General features: G+C 41.2%; 1 protein-coding gene across 1 annotated transcript; it reads right to left on the reverse strand.

Moving 5' to 3' along the window:
• Positions 1 to 1075: 1075 nt before the first annotated feature.
• LOC140871054 (pto-interacting protein 1) lies at positions 1076 to 5961 on the reverse strand. The gene is made up of 8 exons (XM_073273492.1): positions 5805 to 5961; positions 4932 to 5049; positions 3841 to 4091; positions 3630 to 3756; positions 3008 to 3281; positions 2507 to 2639; positions 2311 to 2397; positions 1076 to 1391 (listed from the first exon to the last, which is right to left on the reverse strand). The coding sequence occupies exons 2-8, from the start codon at positions 5011 to 5013 to the stop codon at positions 1260 to 1262; spliced, it is 1086 nt and encodes a 361-aa protein (XP_073129593.1). The 5' UTR covers positions 5014 to 5049; positions 5805 to 5961; the 3' UTR covers positions 1076 to 1259.
• Between the last annotated feature and the right edge of the window lie 14661 nt (positions 5962 to 20622).

Consider the following 20622-nt stretch of genomic DNA (forward strand, 5'->3'; position numbering starts at 1 on the left):
CCGCTATCCTGAATTTGAGCGAGCTCAACGAGCTCGAATGGTCTTTAAGGAGTTAAATTATTTGATAGAATAAGGGGCTTTCCTCAGACCTCTGTCCGGCCTAAGGACCGTCTCTAGGATGGAGTTCTTGGACCGGTTGTATTCTGCCGGTAGGCTCTGGTTGTTTTAATTTAGTTTTCGCTGAATTTTCTGATTTTTCGCTTTTAAGTTGATTTGCATGCTTTAAGCTTTGGTTAATTGGTGATTCCGGGTTGGGTCACTACAGGCAGTGTTAATTCTTTCTGAATTGGGTTTGTACAAGTGTTTGTATCACTCAAATCTTTTAGTAAAATCTTTCTAAGGGAAGAAGGGGAGCTGTTATCTCCGGGTATCCACAAACAACTCTTGTGTTTTCACCATATCAGTAGTGTCTTACTGTTTGTGTTCTATCTATTATTTAATCTTATTTCGCACAATTCTTTTGTCGATCAATTAGTATTGACCGTCAAGAAGGAAACAAATTGTTCAGTTGTGATCACGACTGAATTCAGTCATCAAATCGAAGAAAAATGCATGTAGTGGATTCATCCTCCACCTACACGCAGTCACCGATCCTAAAAGTTTTTCGATTAACAACCTTAGACGAGGGTACCTCTCTCTAGACGTCGCTGCACAAAAGTTGCCATTGTTGTTGGAATAACGAAAGGGTCATCAGATCTGCCCTGAATGGAGTTTAATAATACTCACCCTCCGCACGATTTCCTCCGAATCCGTGAGCATGATCTAGAGATGAACCTATACCAAGATAGGAAAAGACTCTCACCGTAAACCTAGAACAGAGCACGGAAATAATGGTCATTTTACTTTCTTAGTTCAAGATGAACAAATCGTTACAGCAGAATTTACCAGATAACTTCAAGATTTTCTTTTATTTTCCATTCAAATTTAATACAATAATTGCAAATTAAAAGAAAAAAAATTAAATAACTCAGCTTCTTCTCTTCTGAAATATCTTCAAATACCCACAAGCAGTTCATGTATTTATAATTTATTATACACAGAATCGAGTGCGCTGTTTTACGTGAATATGCAATCCTGATAGAATTTCATTCATTCGTGAAATATCATTATTGCCAGACCTTGAATACAATCCAATGACAATAATATTGAACTGAGACAAATTCCTCCTCTCACCATGGTACAAGCAATACAAATACTCAGCAAACTACAAGCTACGAGATACTTAAATTTGAAAATGATTACAACCAAATCGAAGAATTTCACAAGCCGGGCATTTCGATGGGAGGTCCAGGTCGAGTATTCAACAGTGGCTGGAGGGCTTTCACCACGATGCTCATGTTTGGGCGGAAATCCGCTTCATATTGCACACACAAGGCAGCAACTGCAGCCAGCTGCACATGGTTAACCAATACAAGTATATTATAATCCTGATTAGATATCAAACATTATATTCTGATATTGGGTTTTACATGATTAAAGTAGTATTTGGGAGAGAAATCTGACAATTGCTTCCTGAAAGCTCTTCCAAATACTACCAAAGACTAACAATCAAAGTACACGCGTTTCCGTGGAGTATTTTCTTCAAAAAGAACCATAAGAAAAGAGACTGAATGCTAATATGCTCTTAGACAATTGTTGGTGTATTAATTTGTGTCCCACATCGGTTAGCTAAATAACTTGTGAGCCCCCTTTATATAGACAAGGATAACACTCACTTCTTGAACTAGTTTTTTAGGTGAGTTAGATCCAAGTCAATTTCTAACATGGTATCAAAGCATGGGTTCCACCGTTATGTGTTAGACGGTCCATAATTGGTATCACCTGTCCCATAGTTGGCCACCCGTTAATATCTCCACGATCCAGTCGTTTCATTCCTGGGCGTGAGAGAGGTGTGTTGGTGTATTAATTTGTGTCACACATCGGTTGGCTAAATAACCTGTGAGCCCCCTTTATATAGACAAGGGCAACCCTCACTTCTTGAGCTAACTTCTGAGGTGAGTTAGGTCCAAGTCAATTTCTAACAACAATAACCAGTAAAGACAACGATATAAATTTGATGTTATTTAATTGTTATTCAGCAATAGAAAGAATTTTCTGCCATGTCTCTAGGAAGATGTTTTTACATGTAGCAAGACATGAATTTTACGTTTCTAACTAACAGAGATTAACTAACATTTTAACCTTCTTGAAACTATATCATGGATCGTGTTATATTATTTATCACCATATTTTTAATCTTTAAATTTCTCAACATTATCAGTGATCAAATTCATGATGTTCTACTCTCTAGGAAAATAAATGTCAATTTACCTTTGCAACTGCCTTTGGAGGGTACTCGCCATTCAGTCTGGCGTCAACACACTGCTTTACCTTGTCTTCACTAAGTTTAGGTGTGGCCTAATTCAAAATAATTTACAACCCAATGAATAGCAGTCAAAAACATACTTGGAGACAAATGAGAACGATTACATTCGGAAAATAATTAGTAAGAAATGGCATGGTTTACCCATGTGACAAGACTCTGCTGTGTCCTTGGCAATGTATGATCAACTGGTTTACGTCCGGTCAAGAGTTCGAGGAGCACCACACCAAAGCTATAAACATCACTTTTTGAACTTAGTTGCCCAGTCATTGCATATCTACCACCACAATAGAACGATTCAGAAACAACATTGGAAAACAACAATCTGAGTTTATTTGTCACTAGATTAGAAAGTTCAGATATAAAGAAGCTGAAATAGAAACCTAAAAGCCATACGTTTTAGGCTTCCCGAGTTAGGATTTTTTAGGGTTATCATAAAAGTAAAGGTCCCCCAAATATCACTTTTTGAAAAAAAAAATCAATTTTTTAAAAAGAGAATTTGTCGTGATTCATCTTCTTTTTCCGAATAGATATAATTCCTAACAAGTTTATTTCCGAAGATAGGAAAAGGAAGAGGAAAATCTAAATCATGCGTTTAAGAACTTGAAATATTTTTCTCTGCTAAACACTCGAAAAAGAACATACTCAGGAGCGTGATAACCAAAAGTCCCAAGAACACGAGTTGAATGGAGCCGAGCTGCCATATCGGGGCCTTGATTTGACAAATCAAAATCAGCAATCTTGGCAACGTCATCATCAAACAGTAACACATTGCTGGACTTTATATCACGATGAACTATATGAGGCTGTGCCTTCTCATGCAAATATTCTAGGCCTTTCGCGGCTCCAACTGCAATTTTGACCCTCTGGGCCCATGACAAAACTGGACCCGGCTGAGCTCCTTTCACACCTTTTCGTCCTGAATTAACAAGTCAAACAACTAAATGTAAATCAACACATAGGTTTCAGTCATATTATTATAGTGTATCGCTTTATCTGCAGGCACAAGTCAAGGACCAAGAAACCAAGACATATGATAGGATATTTTCCACATTAAAAAAACTTTTCGGGAAAAATGAAGAGGTATACAGGAATATATAGATTGGCATGAAAAAGGATAATACTTTTGTATCCATCTTCACCTCAAGATCAAAATTCTTAGATAGATAGCAAGAGGATTCACAGATGTATTCCAGTCAAAAAATTCAACACATCAACAATAGTTAGCAGCCATTATAATTATATCAAATTAAGAAGATCAATTCACCATGGAGAATGTCGTGCAATGATCCATTAGGAGCATACTCATAAGCAAGGACGCGGAAACCACCATCCACACAATAACCAAGTAGCTCAACCACATTTTCGTGCTTTAGTCTAGAAACCGTAGAAACCTGAAGACACGTTAAATAACATAACCTTTCTTGAAACTGATACCAATGCAGCTTTACAAACAAACACAGTGTTTCATGGCAAACCTGAGCCAAAAATTCTTGGTCTGGCTGTTTGCTAGAGTCTAACTTCTTTATTGCAGCCGCACGTTCACTTCTCAAGATGCCATAGAACACCCTTCCGTATGATCCCTCACCAATCAAAGACTTTGTGCCAAAATTTTCTGTAACATCCTTTAATTCATCAACTGAAATTGCGGGAACGGAAATTGGCTGCACGTTAATGGTTTGTTTCTCTTTTTGTGCTACTTCTGCGGCATGATACGCTGCAGGGTTTCCTGCAGAAAATCCCAAATAAAGTCATCATAATCGAATATCTTCAATTATTAATCATGAAATACAGCCAGAGGTGAGCAGGAGGATTCACCTTCAGAAAACAATATGGTGAACTCCACATCCGACTAAAAATTCATATCAATTCAAAAGACAATAAAACAAGGTCACATACTATATTAATTAGCAAGTATCAAAGATTCAAAGTTACCATGTTCGCCTTCTTCTAGGTAAATGATAAGATGATAAAGCAACAGACTAGCAATCACTAAATTTTATCAACTACTAACATGATAAGATTTGTTCCACAGAGATAGATATAAGGACAACTGTACGGCACAATGGGAGACACAAATAATTTTAAAAAAAAAGCATTATAACACATCATACATATTTTGAAATGTTGTACTAAAATCTTTTTATATTTGTGTTGCCCTTAAAATTTCAAACTATTTTTATCATGACACAATGAACTTTTAGATATTTAAGAATGACTAATACCTTGTCAGACACATTAAAAATGCAGTTTTTCACCATAATGTAAGTAACATCCTCACTTCTCCTTTCATTTGAATTTCTGAATACTTCTGTAGGATCTTATGTAAGAAATAAGCATGGAAGGTGTGCATCAACTATTTATATCCAATAAGTATAGGATGTCAGTATCCATGAACTGTAAAAGATATGTTAAGACTTCAAATGAGAAACGGACTCGATTTATTAAAAGGAAAGAAAATATTAGCTCCATCCAGCAAAGATTTCTCCCATTCATCCAATCTATAGAAGGAAAATTTGGCGACGAATTCATGAAATCTTAAAACAGAACATAGAAGAAGAAACCTCACCTGCTGAATGGGTTGTCCTGTATGGCCCATTATCAGCGGCTTTATGCATGTCATCTTCTCCACAACAGCCGAAACAACTCATGATTTTTTCACTTCTAAAGAACCAGGATTACAAAATCTGGATAAGAGAAGCATGAAAGTTATAAGGGCAAGGGAAGATCATATCAATGAGGAAAAGGCAACATAGTAATCATTTCCATTTCTCGTTACTTCCGTGAATTATTATATTGGTCCTCACTTTGTAGCTGTGCATAAAAAACTGAAAAAACAATTATAATCCTCAAGATGCAACTCAACCTACTAAATTATAAAGACAAGAAGACATAAGTCCAGTAGCTAGAAGGCATTTCTTTTCTCAAACAAAGTTTCACTTTCAAGCTGTAATTCATTCATATCGTGTCAAAACCAAGTCCGAGATCCTTAGAAATTCACAGCTCAATAGAAGGCACTGTAACAGAACATTTTCATGTTTCAGAGGTAGCGAGGCACTCTGCTCGTAGTTTCAAAATCTCATCTCAGCTAATAAAGTGAGCAAATTTGATCCTTTACGTAATTGATAACTACAAGAATCAGCACAACAATATACCCATTTGTGGAGAATCCGTTAAATTGAGCAAGCAATTTATTTACACTGTCAAAATACAATCACATCATATATTGGCCCCAATTTCCAGTCAAAGTGGAATCTTTATCAGATCCACCATTTTTCAGCTCCTCTAGAAGGAACTTCAAGATTTCCATGCTTAAATCGCATCTAACTCGCACAAATCGCATCATTTAAATAACACAAACAAGAAAGACAAAAACAAACTTTAGACTACGAATGATAGATGAAAAATATAGTTCAAAATCCAATCTTTCCAGGATAATTACCTTAGAAACGTAGAAATCGAGAAACCCACAACAACAAAAGATGATCAGAACAGGAAAAGTCTTCTTATGGAAACAACGAGGAAGAGAACTCACAACTTCAAAGAGCACAACAAATGCAGTCCGACTATGCCCGTATTACAAGAACCGTTTCGATTCTTCTTATTTATGTGTGTGTATATATATAAAATAATGAAGGAGAAAATAAAATAATAAGTTGACTGTTAAAAGATGATAAAATATTGAAGGCTATCTTCTTATAACTGCTACAAGGCTAAGCTTTCCTTTTCCCCTTAATTATTATACACTGTTATAAATATATATATATATATATATATATATATATATGTATGTTTGTATGTATACGGTGTATATTAGGGGAAAGTATATGCTACCCCCAAGGCACTTGGGGTGACGTGACAGAGTATGATTGGTTAAAATTAATGAGCCCCACGTGGAACCCATTAATTTTAACATTGCCGTTGGGGTCGCATAGGCTTTCCCCGTATATTAGACCGAGTAATAAAATAAAATTAAAAAAAAAAAAGCAGCAACAGCTGCGGGGTGAGAATCAAGCGCGTTGATAATCATAAGATTGAATATTGAAAGTGGTAATTGAAAAAATGCAAATGGGAAGTGTGAAAGAGAGAGATTACAGCAGATTACCCACTTGGACTTAGTTTGGGTCTGAATTCTTAGTATGAATTAAATAATAATAATAATAACATTATTTATTTATCGGACCAAATTTAATTATTAATACACACCAAAGGCTGCATCCGTATACAAGCAAGGGGTCCAAATGTTATTTCGGTAAATTAGTGGTAAATCCCCAAACACAAAGGTATTTTGCTTTCCAGTCCCCATGCCAGTAGATTTCCATTTTCAGTACCTGACCCATGTTCATGTTTTGTTTCTGCTCCCCATTTTCTCCGAAATTACCCATATACCCTTTTTTTAAAAAAATATATTTTATATATGTTAAATAATAATAAAAGATAAAAGGGCAAAGCAGAAGAAGTCGATCCATCCTTTCTCCCTTTCTTCTTCACCGGGCCTAATCTGCGTATGGTCTTCTGCGCATCCGAGATTTAGTCAACAAATTTGGCGTGAAAGATGATGAAAAACTCGCCTAAACCCAAGAAGTCGAAGAACATAAAAAGGGCAAAGCAGAAGAAGTCGAGCATTGATCCTCCAGATTTGAAATCGAAAGGAGCTTCACAACGTAATGTTTTTTGGAATCCATTTCAGTAATTCTTTTCTATTCTATTTTGTTATTATTGGTTGTTGTTGATATAACTTTTTTTTTTCGTATGCTAAATCTTAATCCCTAAATTCTAGGTTTTTTGTTGTTCATTCGCTTACAGATCATTCGAATTGTAGGGTTTTTTTCTTGTTCATCCGGTTACAGTTAATTTGTTTTAATATTAAACTGAGTGTTTATTCTTCCTAATGAAATATAAAAATTATGTTATAGTGGAGAAAATATTTTTATGTGGGGCAAAAACCACACCCCTGTTTTCTGTTAGGAAGAATTATGGCGGGTAGTATCTTAAATTCTCTACATCGGTTACCTAATTTTGAATGTTAACTTTCGACATCGGTGTATTGAAATGAAACTTGTATATTTATTTATTTAGATTGAATTGAGTATTCGAAATGCTTATATAATTATAAGCTGGATTTTAAAATCAATGTAACAATGATTGAAATAGAGATTTTTATCACTTAATTAAATGGTTTTACATTTGGTAATGAAAATGTGATGATCATATCTATATTTTGTGTGTTTGTGATTTATATGTAAGTTATTTTTTGTTTGTTTGTGATTTATATGGCAAAAATTTTTTTATCGCAGTTCTTGATCATATTATGGTTTATTGATAATTTTGTATATATATATATATGAGTTCAGGAACGACAGTGGAAGAGAACGTTGTTGATGAAGGACAAAACAAGAGAATTACGAAACTGTACTGTAGTCGATGCTTACCCACTTGTTTTAAAGATGCGATAACAGAACTAAAACCAATTCTAGGACAAAAACTGTAGTGACCCAACCCGGATCCACTATCTAATCAGAGTTATAGAAAAGCGCACGCAATAAAATCTTTAAGCGTAAAGTGCGGATAATTAAAATACAACAAATCCAATCGGCAGAATACAACCGACGCTGTCACAAGTGTATAAATACTGTTATACAACCAAATCGAAGGTTCAGGGTAAATAAATCCCTACCCTCTACAACCTTGGACTCTCCAAAGCTCAATCCTGCTGGGAGCCGCCTGAACCGTCCAGCCTCAAACCTGCCCCGCCACAAGGTACACAATACCCAAACACAGGGGCGTGAGCTAGAACACTCAATACGAAGCAATGATATAAATACATATATGCGCACACAGATGCTTTAAAACTCAAGTGAAAACACTTGCTCATGGCGCCGGGAATATACAGTACCGGCTAGAGAGCTACTCCGCGGGGTACTCATATATTCCATATCAGGGCTGAGCCAACCCCATCCTGACCCGAATCCAAAACAGGATACAAGTCTCATATGGAAACTGTCATACCTGACTCGAGTCCAAAATAAGATCATTGTTCCCTATGGAGACTGTCAATGACTCACATCTCTCCAGATGCAGTCACATGTAAAAATCATGTATGTTCTAAGGAGGTAAAACATGCTAAAACATGATAAAACATATAGCACATACTCATGCAACATATAAGCAAATATATCATGCCGGCTATCTCGGTCAGTACTTACGTACCTCTAACACTGCTGGTCAAATCTAGCTCCACTGACCTAGACTCCAAGCCTACTAGTCCAGTCTACTGCTACTACAATGCAATTATCCATGCATCAATAATAAAGCTCTAAAAGCCTTAACTAAGCTATTGCATACTCCTAAATATTTTTAGGAAGCCAAATTATACCTTCGTCCGTCGTCAGCCCGCTGGTGTAGAATGGCCTCAAAACTTAGGCACACCTCCGCTACGACGCCGGGATCGCTAGGAAACTTCCGGATTCCCAATAGGATGCCTAGAACTCCGTAGATCTAAGTAAGAAGATTCGAAAACCAGAGGAAAGGAGGGGAAATCGGTGAAAAGAATGAGGGCTCGGACCCCTTATTTATAGACGGCGATCGTAACCTCCGATCCCAGTTCGGAACGTCCGATCATGATCGGAACCTCCGATCGCACCTTCGGAGCGTCCGATCGCTCAATATTACGTCAGCCATGATGTCACCTTGCTGATGTAAGCGATGACGTGTGCCCTGGTCCAGATCAGAGCTTCCGATCTTGCCGACGGAGCGTCCGATCTCGATCGGAGCCTCCGATCCTGGCACGGAGCTTCCGATCCACTTCGGATCGTCTGAACTCCTCTTCGGACCGTCCGATCTTGCTGAGCCAATTCAACTAATTCGAGTGCTCTGAATTCATTTCTGAAGTTCGTTATCTCAACAGGAACTTACTTAATCATGTTTTACTTAATCTAGACATGATCACGTGATTAATTATTCATTAATCACTAATTAGAAATGCGGGTTACTACATTCTCCCTCACTTAAGAAATTTCGTCCTCGAAATTTAAGTCTTAGAGGAAAACATAAATAGCCAACCAAATGTTCTTTAATACAACTGAACAAGTATAACTCGATACAAGAAAGTACAAAATCTCAAAATAACTCGGGGTACTCGGCTAACATCCGACTCTCCAACTCCCAAGTAGCTTCCTCTGTACCTCTGCGCTGCCACTGTACCATCACCAATGGTATACGCTTGTTACGAAGTACCTTGTCCTTTATGTCAAGAATCCGTAGGGGTTTCTCCACATACGATAGATCTCGATCTACCTTTACCTCGGTCGGATGCAAAATATGCGACTCGTCCGCCACATACTGCCTCAACAAGGACACGTGGAACACATCATGGATCTCCGAAAGATCGGGTGGCAAGGCCAGACGATAAGCCACATCCCCAACCTTCTCGAGAATCTCGAAAGGACCAATAAATCTAGGTGTCAGATTACCCTTGCGACCAAACCTCATCACCTTCCGGAAAGGTGACACGCGCAAGAAAACATATTCTCCTACTTCAAAATGAAGTGGCCTGCGGTGAGCGTTCGCGTAGCTAACCTGTCGATCCTGGGCTGCCTTAATCCTGCATCGGATCAACTCTACTGCATCAATCATCTGCTGAATCATCTGAGGACCCTCAACCTGACGATCGCCAACCTCGTCCCAAAACAAAGGTGTACGACAACGGCGTCCATAAAGAGCCTCAAATGGTGCCATGCCAATGCTGCGATAGAAACTATTGTTGTAGGCGAACTCCACCAAAGGTAAATGATCATGCCACGCTGGACCAAAATCCATCACCGCCGCGCGAAGCATATCCTCTAAAGTGCGAATAGTACGCTCCGACTGTCCGTCCGTCTCTGGATGATAAGCCGTACTCAAGCTCAAAGTAGTACCAAGGGCTCGCTGGAAACTTCCCCAAAATCTCGAGGTGAATCTCGGATCTCTATCGCTGACAATGCTCAACGGAATCCCATGGAATCGAACAATCTCCCGCACATACAATTGTACCATCCTATCAAAGGTGTAATCGCGGTTATAGGGAAGAAAATGCGCTGACTTCGACAACCGATCCACGACAACCCAAATAGCATCACAATTCCTGGAAGACATAGGCAAGTGGGTGACAAAGTCCATCGTCACGTGCTCCCACTTCCATTCAGGAATCTCTAAGCTGTGAAGTAACCCTCCGGGTCGTCTAAACTCTGCCTTGACTTGTTGACATACAAGGCATCGGGATACAAACTGATAAACGCTGCGCTTCATCCCTTTCCACCAAAATCGAGTGCGAAGATCCTTATACATTTTCATGCTGCCTGGATGTAATCGACTGCGGTGAGCTTGCGATAAGATCTCATCCCTCAAAGTAGAATCCTCGGGTACCACAACTCGACCAGAAAGACACAACAGACCGTCTCCTTGCAGATGAAAACCAGAAGTATTATCACCCTCAGCCAGCCGGGCCAACTTCTGAGTCTTTAGATCAGAATTCTGAGCTTCCCGGATTCGTCTGTATAGCACTGGCTCTGCAAGCACAGAAGAGACACGAATCCCTTGTTGTTCTTTCTTTATGACGGAATGTAAATCCCAAAGAACAACACTCCTCCACTGCCCTTGAAACCGAACTGGTACGAAGGGAACTCACATAAACCTTGCGACTAAGCGCATCAGCAACGGGATTTGAAGAACCTGGATGGTACTTGATCTCACAATCGTAATCCTTCAACAGATCCATCCAACGACGCTGCCGCATGTTCAACTCAGCCTGAGTGAACAGATACTTCAAACTCTTATGATCGGTGAAGATCTCAAATCGTTCTCCGTACAAATAGTGACGTCATATCTTAAGAGCAAAGACAATGGCTGCAAGCTCTAAATCATGTACGGGATAGTTCTCCTCGTGAGTCTTCAACTGTCTGGAGGCATTAGCGATCATGTGGTCATTCTGAGTCAACACACACCCCAAACCCTGGAGAAAAGCATCAGTGAAGACTACAAAACCACCTGATCCAGACGGTAAAGCAAGAACTGGAGCTGTCGTCAGACGACGTCTCAACTCACAAAAACTATCTTCACAAACATCAGACCAAATGAAAGAAACGTCTTTCTTCGTCAACTGAGTCAAAGGTTTAGCTATCTGAGAGAAATTCTCCACAAAACGACGATAGTATCCTGCTAAACCAAGGAAACTACGAATCTCAGAAGCTGTAGTCGGACGTGACCAATTCAAAATAGCCTCTGTCTTGCTAGGATCAACAGATACGCCCTCCTGAGAAATAACATGACCAAGGAACACAACTCGGTCAATCCAGAAGTCACACTTACTCAGCTTTTCGTACAACTGTCTTTCCCTCAAGACTTGTAATACAGTATAGAGATGGTAGGCATGCTCATCCATGCTGCGAGAATACACCAAAATGTCATCGATGAACACCACCACGAACTTATCCAAAAAGTCGCGGAAAAATCTGTTCATCAGATCCATAAAAACAGTTGGAGCATTCGTCAAACCAAACGGCATTACTAGAAACTCATAGTGTCCATACCGCGTACGAAATGCTGTCTTAGGAACATCCTCTTGTCGACCTCGCAACTGATGATACCCAGACCGAAGATCAATCTTCGAATAGACAGAAGTACCCTGCAACTGATCAATGAGATCATCTATCCGCGGAAGAGGATACTTATTCTTCACTGTCACCTGATTCAACTGACGGTAGTCAATACACAACCGCATCGAACCATCCTTCTTCTTGACAAACAGTACTGGGGCTCCCCATGGCGAAACACTAGGTCGAATATAACCCTTATCAAGAAGATCTTGCAATTGCTTCTGCAACTCTTTCATTTCTGACGGTGCCAATCGGTAAGGAGTTTCTGGAAATCGGTGCAGTCCCTGGCACTAACTCAATGCCAAACTCAATCTCCCTAAGTGGTGGAAAACCTGGAATCTCTTCCGGAAATACATCTGGAAAGTCACGAACCACTGGTATCTCTTGGATATCTGGCTCTCCTAAGGATGCGTCAATGGCGTAGATAAGGTAGCCTTCCCCGCCAGACTCTAAAGCACGCCGGGCCTTCAGAGCTGAAACCACTGGCAACGGGGGTCGCGCTCCCTCACCATAGAAATACCATGACTCGTCATCCTCTGGACAAAACTGGACAAACCTCTTATAGCAATCCACTATCGCTCGGTAGGTAGTCAATAGATCTATCCCAATGATGCAATCGAAATCCTCCATTGCTAGAATCATTAGGTTAGCACTAAGCTGATGTCCCTCAAAATCCAAAACACAACCCACAACTAGACGCTTGGCTAAAACCTCGCTCCCCATAGGAGTAGAAACCACTAGCAATACGTCTAAAGGAATAAACGGCAATCTATACTTCTTAGCAAAATGTGTCGAGACAAAAGAATGCGATGCACCGGTATCAATTAAAACATATGCAGGAAAACCACATAAACTACAGATACCTGCAATCATCCGATCGCTGTCAGCCTCCGCTGCTCCTGGTTAAGCGCAAAGACCTGACCCTGGGTACGTGGCCTCAAAGAAGAATGACCCCGAGAAGGAGTCTGAGTAGGCTGTCTCTGAGACTGCTGCGGATGCTGGCGCTGCTGCGAATACTGCTGCTGGAAAGGTGGCTGCTGGTACTGAGGTGGCTGAACAGATGCCTGAGAACCTCCAGAACCACTCGCTGCCCCAACCAGCATAGGACAATCTCTCTTCATGTGACCCTCCTGGCCACACTGGAAACATGCAGTGGCCGATCGACCACACTGCCCTGGCGGATGTCTGCGTCGACACTGAATACACCGGTTCAGTCTCTGTCCAAAACGATGCACTCCACCCGATCCAGAGGAAGAAGAAGAAGTACCTCCTGGATTCTTGAAGGACTGTCCTTTCGGACCCAAAGGACTAGAGCTCGCTGGCCTGGAAGGAGAAGAGAAAAGTCCCCTGTTCCTCTGAATACTGTCCTCGGCCTGGCGACAACGGTCCACCAAATCCTCGTAAGTCCCATTGCCGCCCACAGCAACCATACGATGAATGTCAGGGTTCAAACCCTGAAGGAAATGATCAAACTTTGCCATAAAACTATCAACAATATGAGGACAAAAGGGTAGCAGATCAAAGAACTTCTGCTGGTACTCCTCGATCGTCATCGTCCCCTGTCGCAAACTCAACAACTCACTGGCTTTCGCCTGATAAAAAGCTGGAGGAAAATAAAATCTCTGATAGGCAGTACGGAACTCAACCCAAGTAGCTGCACCTCTAGCTGCTATGAACGGTGCGGAAGTAGATCTCCACCACTTTCTCGCTCTGCCCTCAAGCATAAAGGCAAGAATCTCCATCCTATCCACAGCCGTGCAACGGAACTCCTAGAAGCACTGCTCCATGCTCTCCATCCAATCCTCCGCCTCTTCAGCTGTCTCACCACCCGTCAAAGGCTTCGGGCTAACTTCCTTAAACCTACGCATGCTCACTCGCCTGCGCTCCTCGGGCTGTCCCTGATGTCTACGATCGTCCGGATCGCCCCAACGACCGCTGTCTATGCTACCGTGACTCTCGTCGTAATCTGCCATCTGTTACATAAGAACAGATAATTACTTAATCCGCTTTACGATATTCCCAGTGCAATGCGTCGCTCTGATACCAAAAATGTAGTGACCCAACCCGGATCCACTATCTAATCAGAGTTATAGAAAAGCGCACGCAATAAAAGCTTTAAGCATAAAGTGCGGATAATTAAAATACAACAAATCCAATCGGCAGAATACAACCGACGCTGTCACAAGTGTATAAATACTGTTATACAACCAAATCTAAGGTTCAGGGTAAATAAATCCCTACCCTCTACAACCTTGGACTCTCCAAAGCTGTAGTGACCCCGCATGGTATCACCTACTAACTGGCAACTAATAGCATGCATTAAACTTAATACAGCAAAATAACTTAACAGAGTAAGACATGCGGAAACAAAACCATAATTTACATATCAGCTTAGTAATATAATTCAGGCTTAATACTGTAATGATACAACCAAATCGAAATCTTAAACAGTAAACATTATACAGCTATATCGAATCCTGCTGTATAATAAAATCCTCAAGGCTCCTGCTTCCTAGTCCTGCCTTGAACTACCAGCTCCGTCCATCCTGCGACCTGCCCCATGGAATAGGGTGTCCAAGATAACAACTAGGACGTGAGCGCTACGCCCAGTACATAGACATGAGTAAACATATGTATATAATGCATGCAACATGATGACTGGTAAAAGATCATCTGAAAAGTCATGCTCAGAACTGGCGCCATATGAGTGCTGCTACCGCACGGATCAACCTCTGGGTGCAACCACACTCGTCTAGTACACCAGAGTAGACAGACATAAATGCCCCCGCCGTCGCGGTACTCTCAGTGACAGACTATCGAGTATAGAGCTGAGCGGCTCTATAATCAGGTATAACAGGGAATAGGCTCAACGTGTATATGCACATGACATATGAGTATAGAAAACGGTAAATCATACATCATGCCATATAATAATGCCAAATAAATGCAACATATAAACATGTATACTCGCTGGCAATCTCAGTCAATGTGTACGTACCTCTAGGCTAGTTCAAGTATAATAGGATCCTAGGTTCCAAGCCTATATTCAAAAGTTCACCGTATCACTACATAAATTCTATAAGCCTTAACTAAGCTAATAAGTACTCCCAAAACTTAAATAGATTCCCGAACCATACCTTCGTCCGTAGTTAGCCCTTTGAAGTCGCTAATCCCGGATGACTATAACCACACCTTGGTTATTCCAGAACCTCTATTATAACCGATAGGGCCCTCAAGTGTATAACTCACACTATATAACTGAAGAAAGAAACTCGAGAATTCGTAATTGAAAATGAACTCTGAACGGCCCTATTTATAGCCAAATTTCTCGGCCAGGATCGGAACTTTTGATTTCAGGATCGGAGCTTCCGATCCAGCTCATTGCGTGCATGTCTGCCATGCCAGGATCGGAACTTCTGATCTACGATCGGAGCTTCCGATCTGCTCTATGATCGACACTTGTCAAAACTCGCGACTGAGTCATCGATCATTTCTGGCAGCTGGGGATCGGAACTTCCGTTCCAGGATCGGAGCTTCCGTTCCGATCGGAGCTTACTATCTAGGATCGGAGCTTACTATCCGGGATCGAAACTTACTATCCGGCCCAAAATTAAAAAACTCAAATTTTACTTCTGAAGTCCAATAATACTCCGAAATTGGTTAAATACCAACCCTTAATCATGTTTAACATATTATTATCTTAAAATGGTATCTGGGTTACTACATTCTCCCCACCTTTAGATATTTCGTCCGCGAAATAACATCTAAAGACAAATCAAGATAACAATATGAAACATCAAACCATGTCTTATTACAATAACGGTAATTACATCTTACATGGTAATCAAAAATACAAAGCAAACAACTCAGGATATTCTGCTCGCATACGACTCTCAGTTTCCCAAGTTTCTTCTTCAACGCCTCGGCGCTGCCACTGTACCATCACAAGTGGTATAGTCTTGTTTCGAAGAACTTTCTCCTTCCTGTCTAGGATACAGATTGGTCGTTCAACAAAAGACAGATCTGGCTCTAGCTGAATATCAGTAGACTGAATCACATGAGATTCATCAGCTATGTACTGTCGAAGCAACGACACATGAAAAACATTGTGTATACTGGAAAGAGATGGCGGTAAAGCCAAACGATAAGCAACATCTCCGATCTTCTCCAGTATCTGGAAAGGCCCAATGTAACGAGGAGACAACTTGCCTTTCACACCGAATCTCATCACCTTCCTGAAAGGTGATACTCGCAGAAAAACATATTCACCAGGCTCAAACTGAAGTGGCCTACGGCGAATATTCGCATAACTGGCTTGTCTATCTTGAGCAACTTTGATCCTATGCTTGATCAAATCTACCTTGTCTACAATCTGCTGCACCAATTCAGGACCCTCGACTTGCCGTTCCCCGACTTCATCCCAGAATAACGAAGTACGACACCGTCGACCATACAATGCCTCGAAAGGTGCCATATCAATACTACGATGATAACTGTTATTGTAGGCAAATTCAATCAAAGGTAACTGATCCTGCCAAGATAAACCAAAGTCCATGACAGAAGAACGTAGCATATCCTCCAGCGTACGAATAGTGCGCTCTGACTGCCCGTCAGTCTTCGGATGATACGCCGTGCTCAAACTCAGAGTGGTACCCAACGCTTCCTGAAAACTACCCCAAAATCGTGAGGTAAATCGCGGGTCTCTATCACTGACTATGCTCACTGGAATCCCATGTAATCGCACTATCTCCTGGATATATAAACGTGCCATGCGATCATAAGAATATTCCCGGTTATAAGGAATAAAGTGTGCTGATTTTGTCAAACGGTCAACGACAACCCAGATAGCATCACACTGACGTGACGTCATAGGCAAGTGGGTAACAAAATCCATAGTCACGTGCTCCCACTTCTATTCGGGAATCTCAAGATTCTGCAGTAATCCACCTGGTCATCGATGTTCAGCCTTGACCTGTTGACAAACCAAACATCTCGAAACAAATTGATACACACTTCGCTTCATCCCCTTCCACCAGAATCTAGTTCGCAAGTCCTTATACATTTTCATACTTCCAGGATGAACTGATAATCGACTCCTGTGAGCTTGAGATAGAATATCATTCCTGAGCTCCGCAACATTAGGTACAACCACTCTATTGGATAGGCACAATAAACCATCTGCCTGAAAATGGAATCTAGATGTATTAACTCCATTGGCTAGACGTGCCAATCGCTGAGTCTTAGCATCAGATATCTGAGCATCTCTGATCCGAGAATACAATGCTGGCTCAGATAGAATAGTATACAAACGAATCCCATTCCTCCCTTTCTTGTGCTTGAGCGTAAAACTCAATGAACATCACTCTTGAATCATATGAGATATTTCATTAGTCTGAAGTGCAGACAGTCTCACCTGCCGACTCAAGGCATCAGCAGTAAGATTAGCAGAACCTGGATGATATTTGATTTCACAATCATAATCCTTCAGGAGATCCATCCAGCGTCTCTGTCGCATATTCAACTCTGCCTGAGTGAATAAATACTTCAAACTCTTGTGATCCGTAAATATCTCAAATTTCTCGCCATAAAGATAATGTCTCCAAATCTTGAGCGCAAATACAATGGCGGCTAACTCGAGATCATGCACTGGATAGTTATTCTCATGCGTCTTCAACTGTCGAGAAGCATAGGAAATAACATATCCATGTTGTGTCAACACACATCCCAACCCCTGACCAGAGGCATCAGTATAAACAACATAACCTCCTGATCCAGAAGGTAGAGCTAGCACAGGTGTAGTAGTAAGACGTCTACGCAGCTCGTGAAACGACTCCTCACAATCCGAGGACCAAATGAAGGTAACATCTTTCCGAGTAAGCTGAGTCAAAGGCCTGGCCAACTGTGAAAAATTCTCGATGAACCGACGGTAATATCCCGCTAGACCCAAGAAACTACGAATCTCAGCAACCGTTGTTGGTCGAGACCAGTTCAGCACTGCCTCTATCTTACTAGGATCAACAGATATTCCTTCATTAGAAATCACATGACCGAGAAACACTACCCGATCAAGCCAAAATTCACACTTGCTCAATTTCGCATACAGCTGCTTTTCTCGTAACGTCTGTAAAACAATCCTTAGATGTTGTGCATGCTCATCCTTGTCATGAGAATAGATAAGAATATCATCAATGAAAACGATGACAAATCTATCCAGATACTCTCGAAATATCTGATTCATCAGATTCATGAAGACTGCTGGTGCATTCGTCAAACCGAATGGCATCACTAGAAATTCATAATGCCCGTATCTGGTCCTGAAAGCAGTCGTAGATATATCTGAGTCTCGTACCCGCATCTGATGGTATCCAGATCTCAGATCTATCTTAGAATAAACAGAAGTACCCTGTAGTTGATCGAACAGATCATCAATCCGCGGCAAAGGATACTTATTCTTGATGGTGACACGATTCAACTGCCTGTAATCAATACATAATCGCATCGATCCATCCTTTTTCTTGACAAACAAAACAGGTGCTCCCCACGGAGAAACACTCAGACGAATATATCCCTTATCAAGCAGATCTTGCAACTGCTGTTTCAATTCCCTCATCTCTGACGGTGCCAGACGATAAGGTGCTCGGGATATAGGCGTAGTTCTTGGTACTAGATCAATACCAAATTCAACCTCTCGAACCGGAGGAAAACCAGGAATCTCATCAGGGAATACGTCAGGAAACTCGCTGACAACCGGTAGCTGATCAATACCCGTACTCCTCATGGACATATCAACTGCATAGATGAGGTAGCCCTCCCCACCTGACTCCAAGACATGACATGCCTTCAGAGCCGAAACAAGTGGCATCGGAGGTCGCGCACCCTCACCATAAAAGTACCAGCTATCACCCTCAACGGGATAAAACTGTACCAGACGCTGATAACAATCCACAGTAGCGTGATACAAAGTCAGCATATCTATTCCCAAAATACAATCAAAATCCGTCATCGCTAATATCATCAAATTAGCCGATAACACATTACCCTCAAATTCCAGAAGGCAACCCATCACTAGACGCTTAGTTACTACCTCCTGCTCTAACGGAGTAGATACAACTAAATCCATATCTAATGATACATGTCTCTTAACGAAGCAACTAGAAATAAAGGAATGCGATGCTCCAGTATCAATTAATACAAGTGCAGGAATACCACATAACAAGAAGTTACTTGCCAACATGCGATCGCTTCCCTCCGTAGCCTGCTCCTGAGACAGAGCAAACACCTGCCCTTGAGTCTGGGGACGATAACCAGAAGAACTCTGTGGTGCTGGCTGCTGACGTGGAACAATAGAAGCCTGAGATCCAACCTGTGATCCCGATCCACTAGCAGAACCCATACGCTGAGGACAATCTCTCCGCAGATGTCCCTGCTGACCACAAATATAACACGCCCCAGTAGCTCTCCGACATGAAGCTGCAGGATGCTTCCCACCACAGTGGCTACAAAACTCCTCCTTCTTCTTCTTCTTCCCAAAGCGGAAAGTACCTCGTGAACCACGAGAACCAGACGAAGTAGTAGGACTAGAAGAAGACGTAGGTACAGATGGCACAACAGATTGAGCTCGAGGCTTAATAAATCCACTAGGCTGTGCTGGCATCATCAACTGTCCACGCCTGTTGCTGGTCTCCACAAGACGGCAACGGTTCACCAAAGTCTCATAAGACACCGGGTCATCACAAACGACAACCTGAGAGTAGATATCTTGGTTCAGGCCTTGCAGAAAGATATCATACTTCGACGCATCACTCGCATTGATATGAGGACTGAAAGGTAGCAGATCAAGAAATCGCTGCTGATACTGATCAATATTCATTGATCCTTGCCTCAAAGTAAGCAACTCCATAGATCGTGCTTGGCGAACAGCCGGAGAAAAATATAATTTCTGAAACTCCCGACAGAAATCCCCCCAAGTCACCTGTCCTCTCTCAGTACGTGCCTGAGCAACCTTGGCATCCCACCAAAAACGTGCTCTATCCTCTAGAACGAATTCTAGAACTTCCAGTTTCTGCTCCTCAGTACACTCGAAAGCTCGGAACGTGCTCTCAAGTTTAGACATCCAGCTTCTAGCTTGTTCAGGATTCTCACCTCCCACTAAGGGTTTCGGTCCTACCTGCATGAACTTATTAATAGTATAGCGACGTCGACCCTCATGAGGACGATGTTGATCATCCTTATGATGATGGCGATGATGATGATGACCACCTCCCTGGCCAACACTACCGTGACTTTCGTCAGCCATATCCTGAAAAGAATTGCACATTAAAATCCCAAATGCGCAAGAATTACTCAAGACTAAACTAAATCCCAAGTACTAATCCCAAAATCTATGCATGCTCTGATACCAAAAATGTAGTGACCCCGCATGGTATCACCTACTAACTGGCAACTAATAGCATGCATTAAACTTAATACAGCAAAATAACTTAACAGAGTAAGACATGCGGAAACAAAACCATAATTTACATATCAGCTTAGTAATATAATTCAGGCTTAATACTGTAATGATACAACCAAATCGAAATCTTAAACAGTAAACATTATACAGCTATATCGAATCCTGCTGTATAATAA

The sequence above is a fragment of the Henckelia pumila genome, unplaced genomic scaffold (genome assembly GCF_033568475.1).
Source record: "Henckelia pumila isolate YLH828 unplaced genomic scaffold, ASM3356847v2 CTG_354:::fragment_1, whole genome shotgun sequence".
In the NCBI taxonomy this organism is placed as follows: domain Eukaryota; kingdom Viridiplantae; phylum Streptophyta; class Magnoliopsida; order Lamiales; family Gesneriaceae; genus Henckelia; species Henckelia pumila.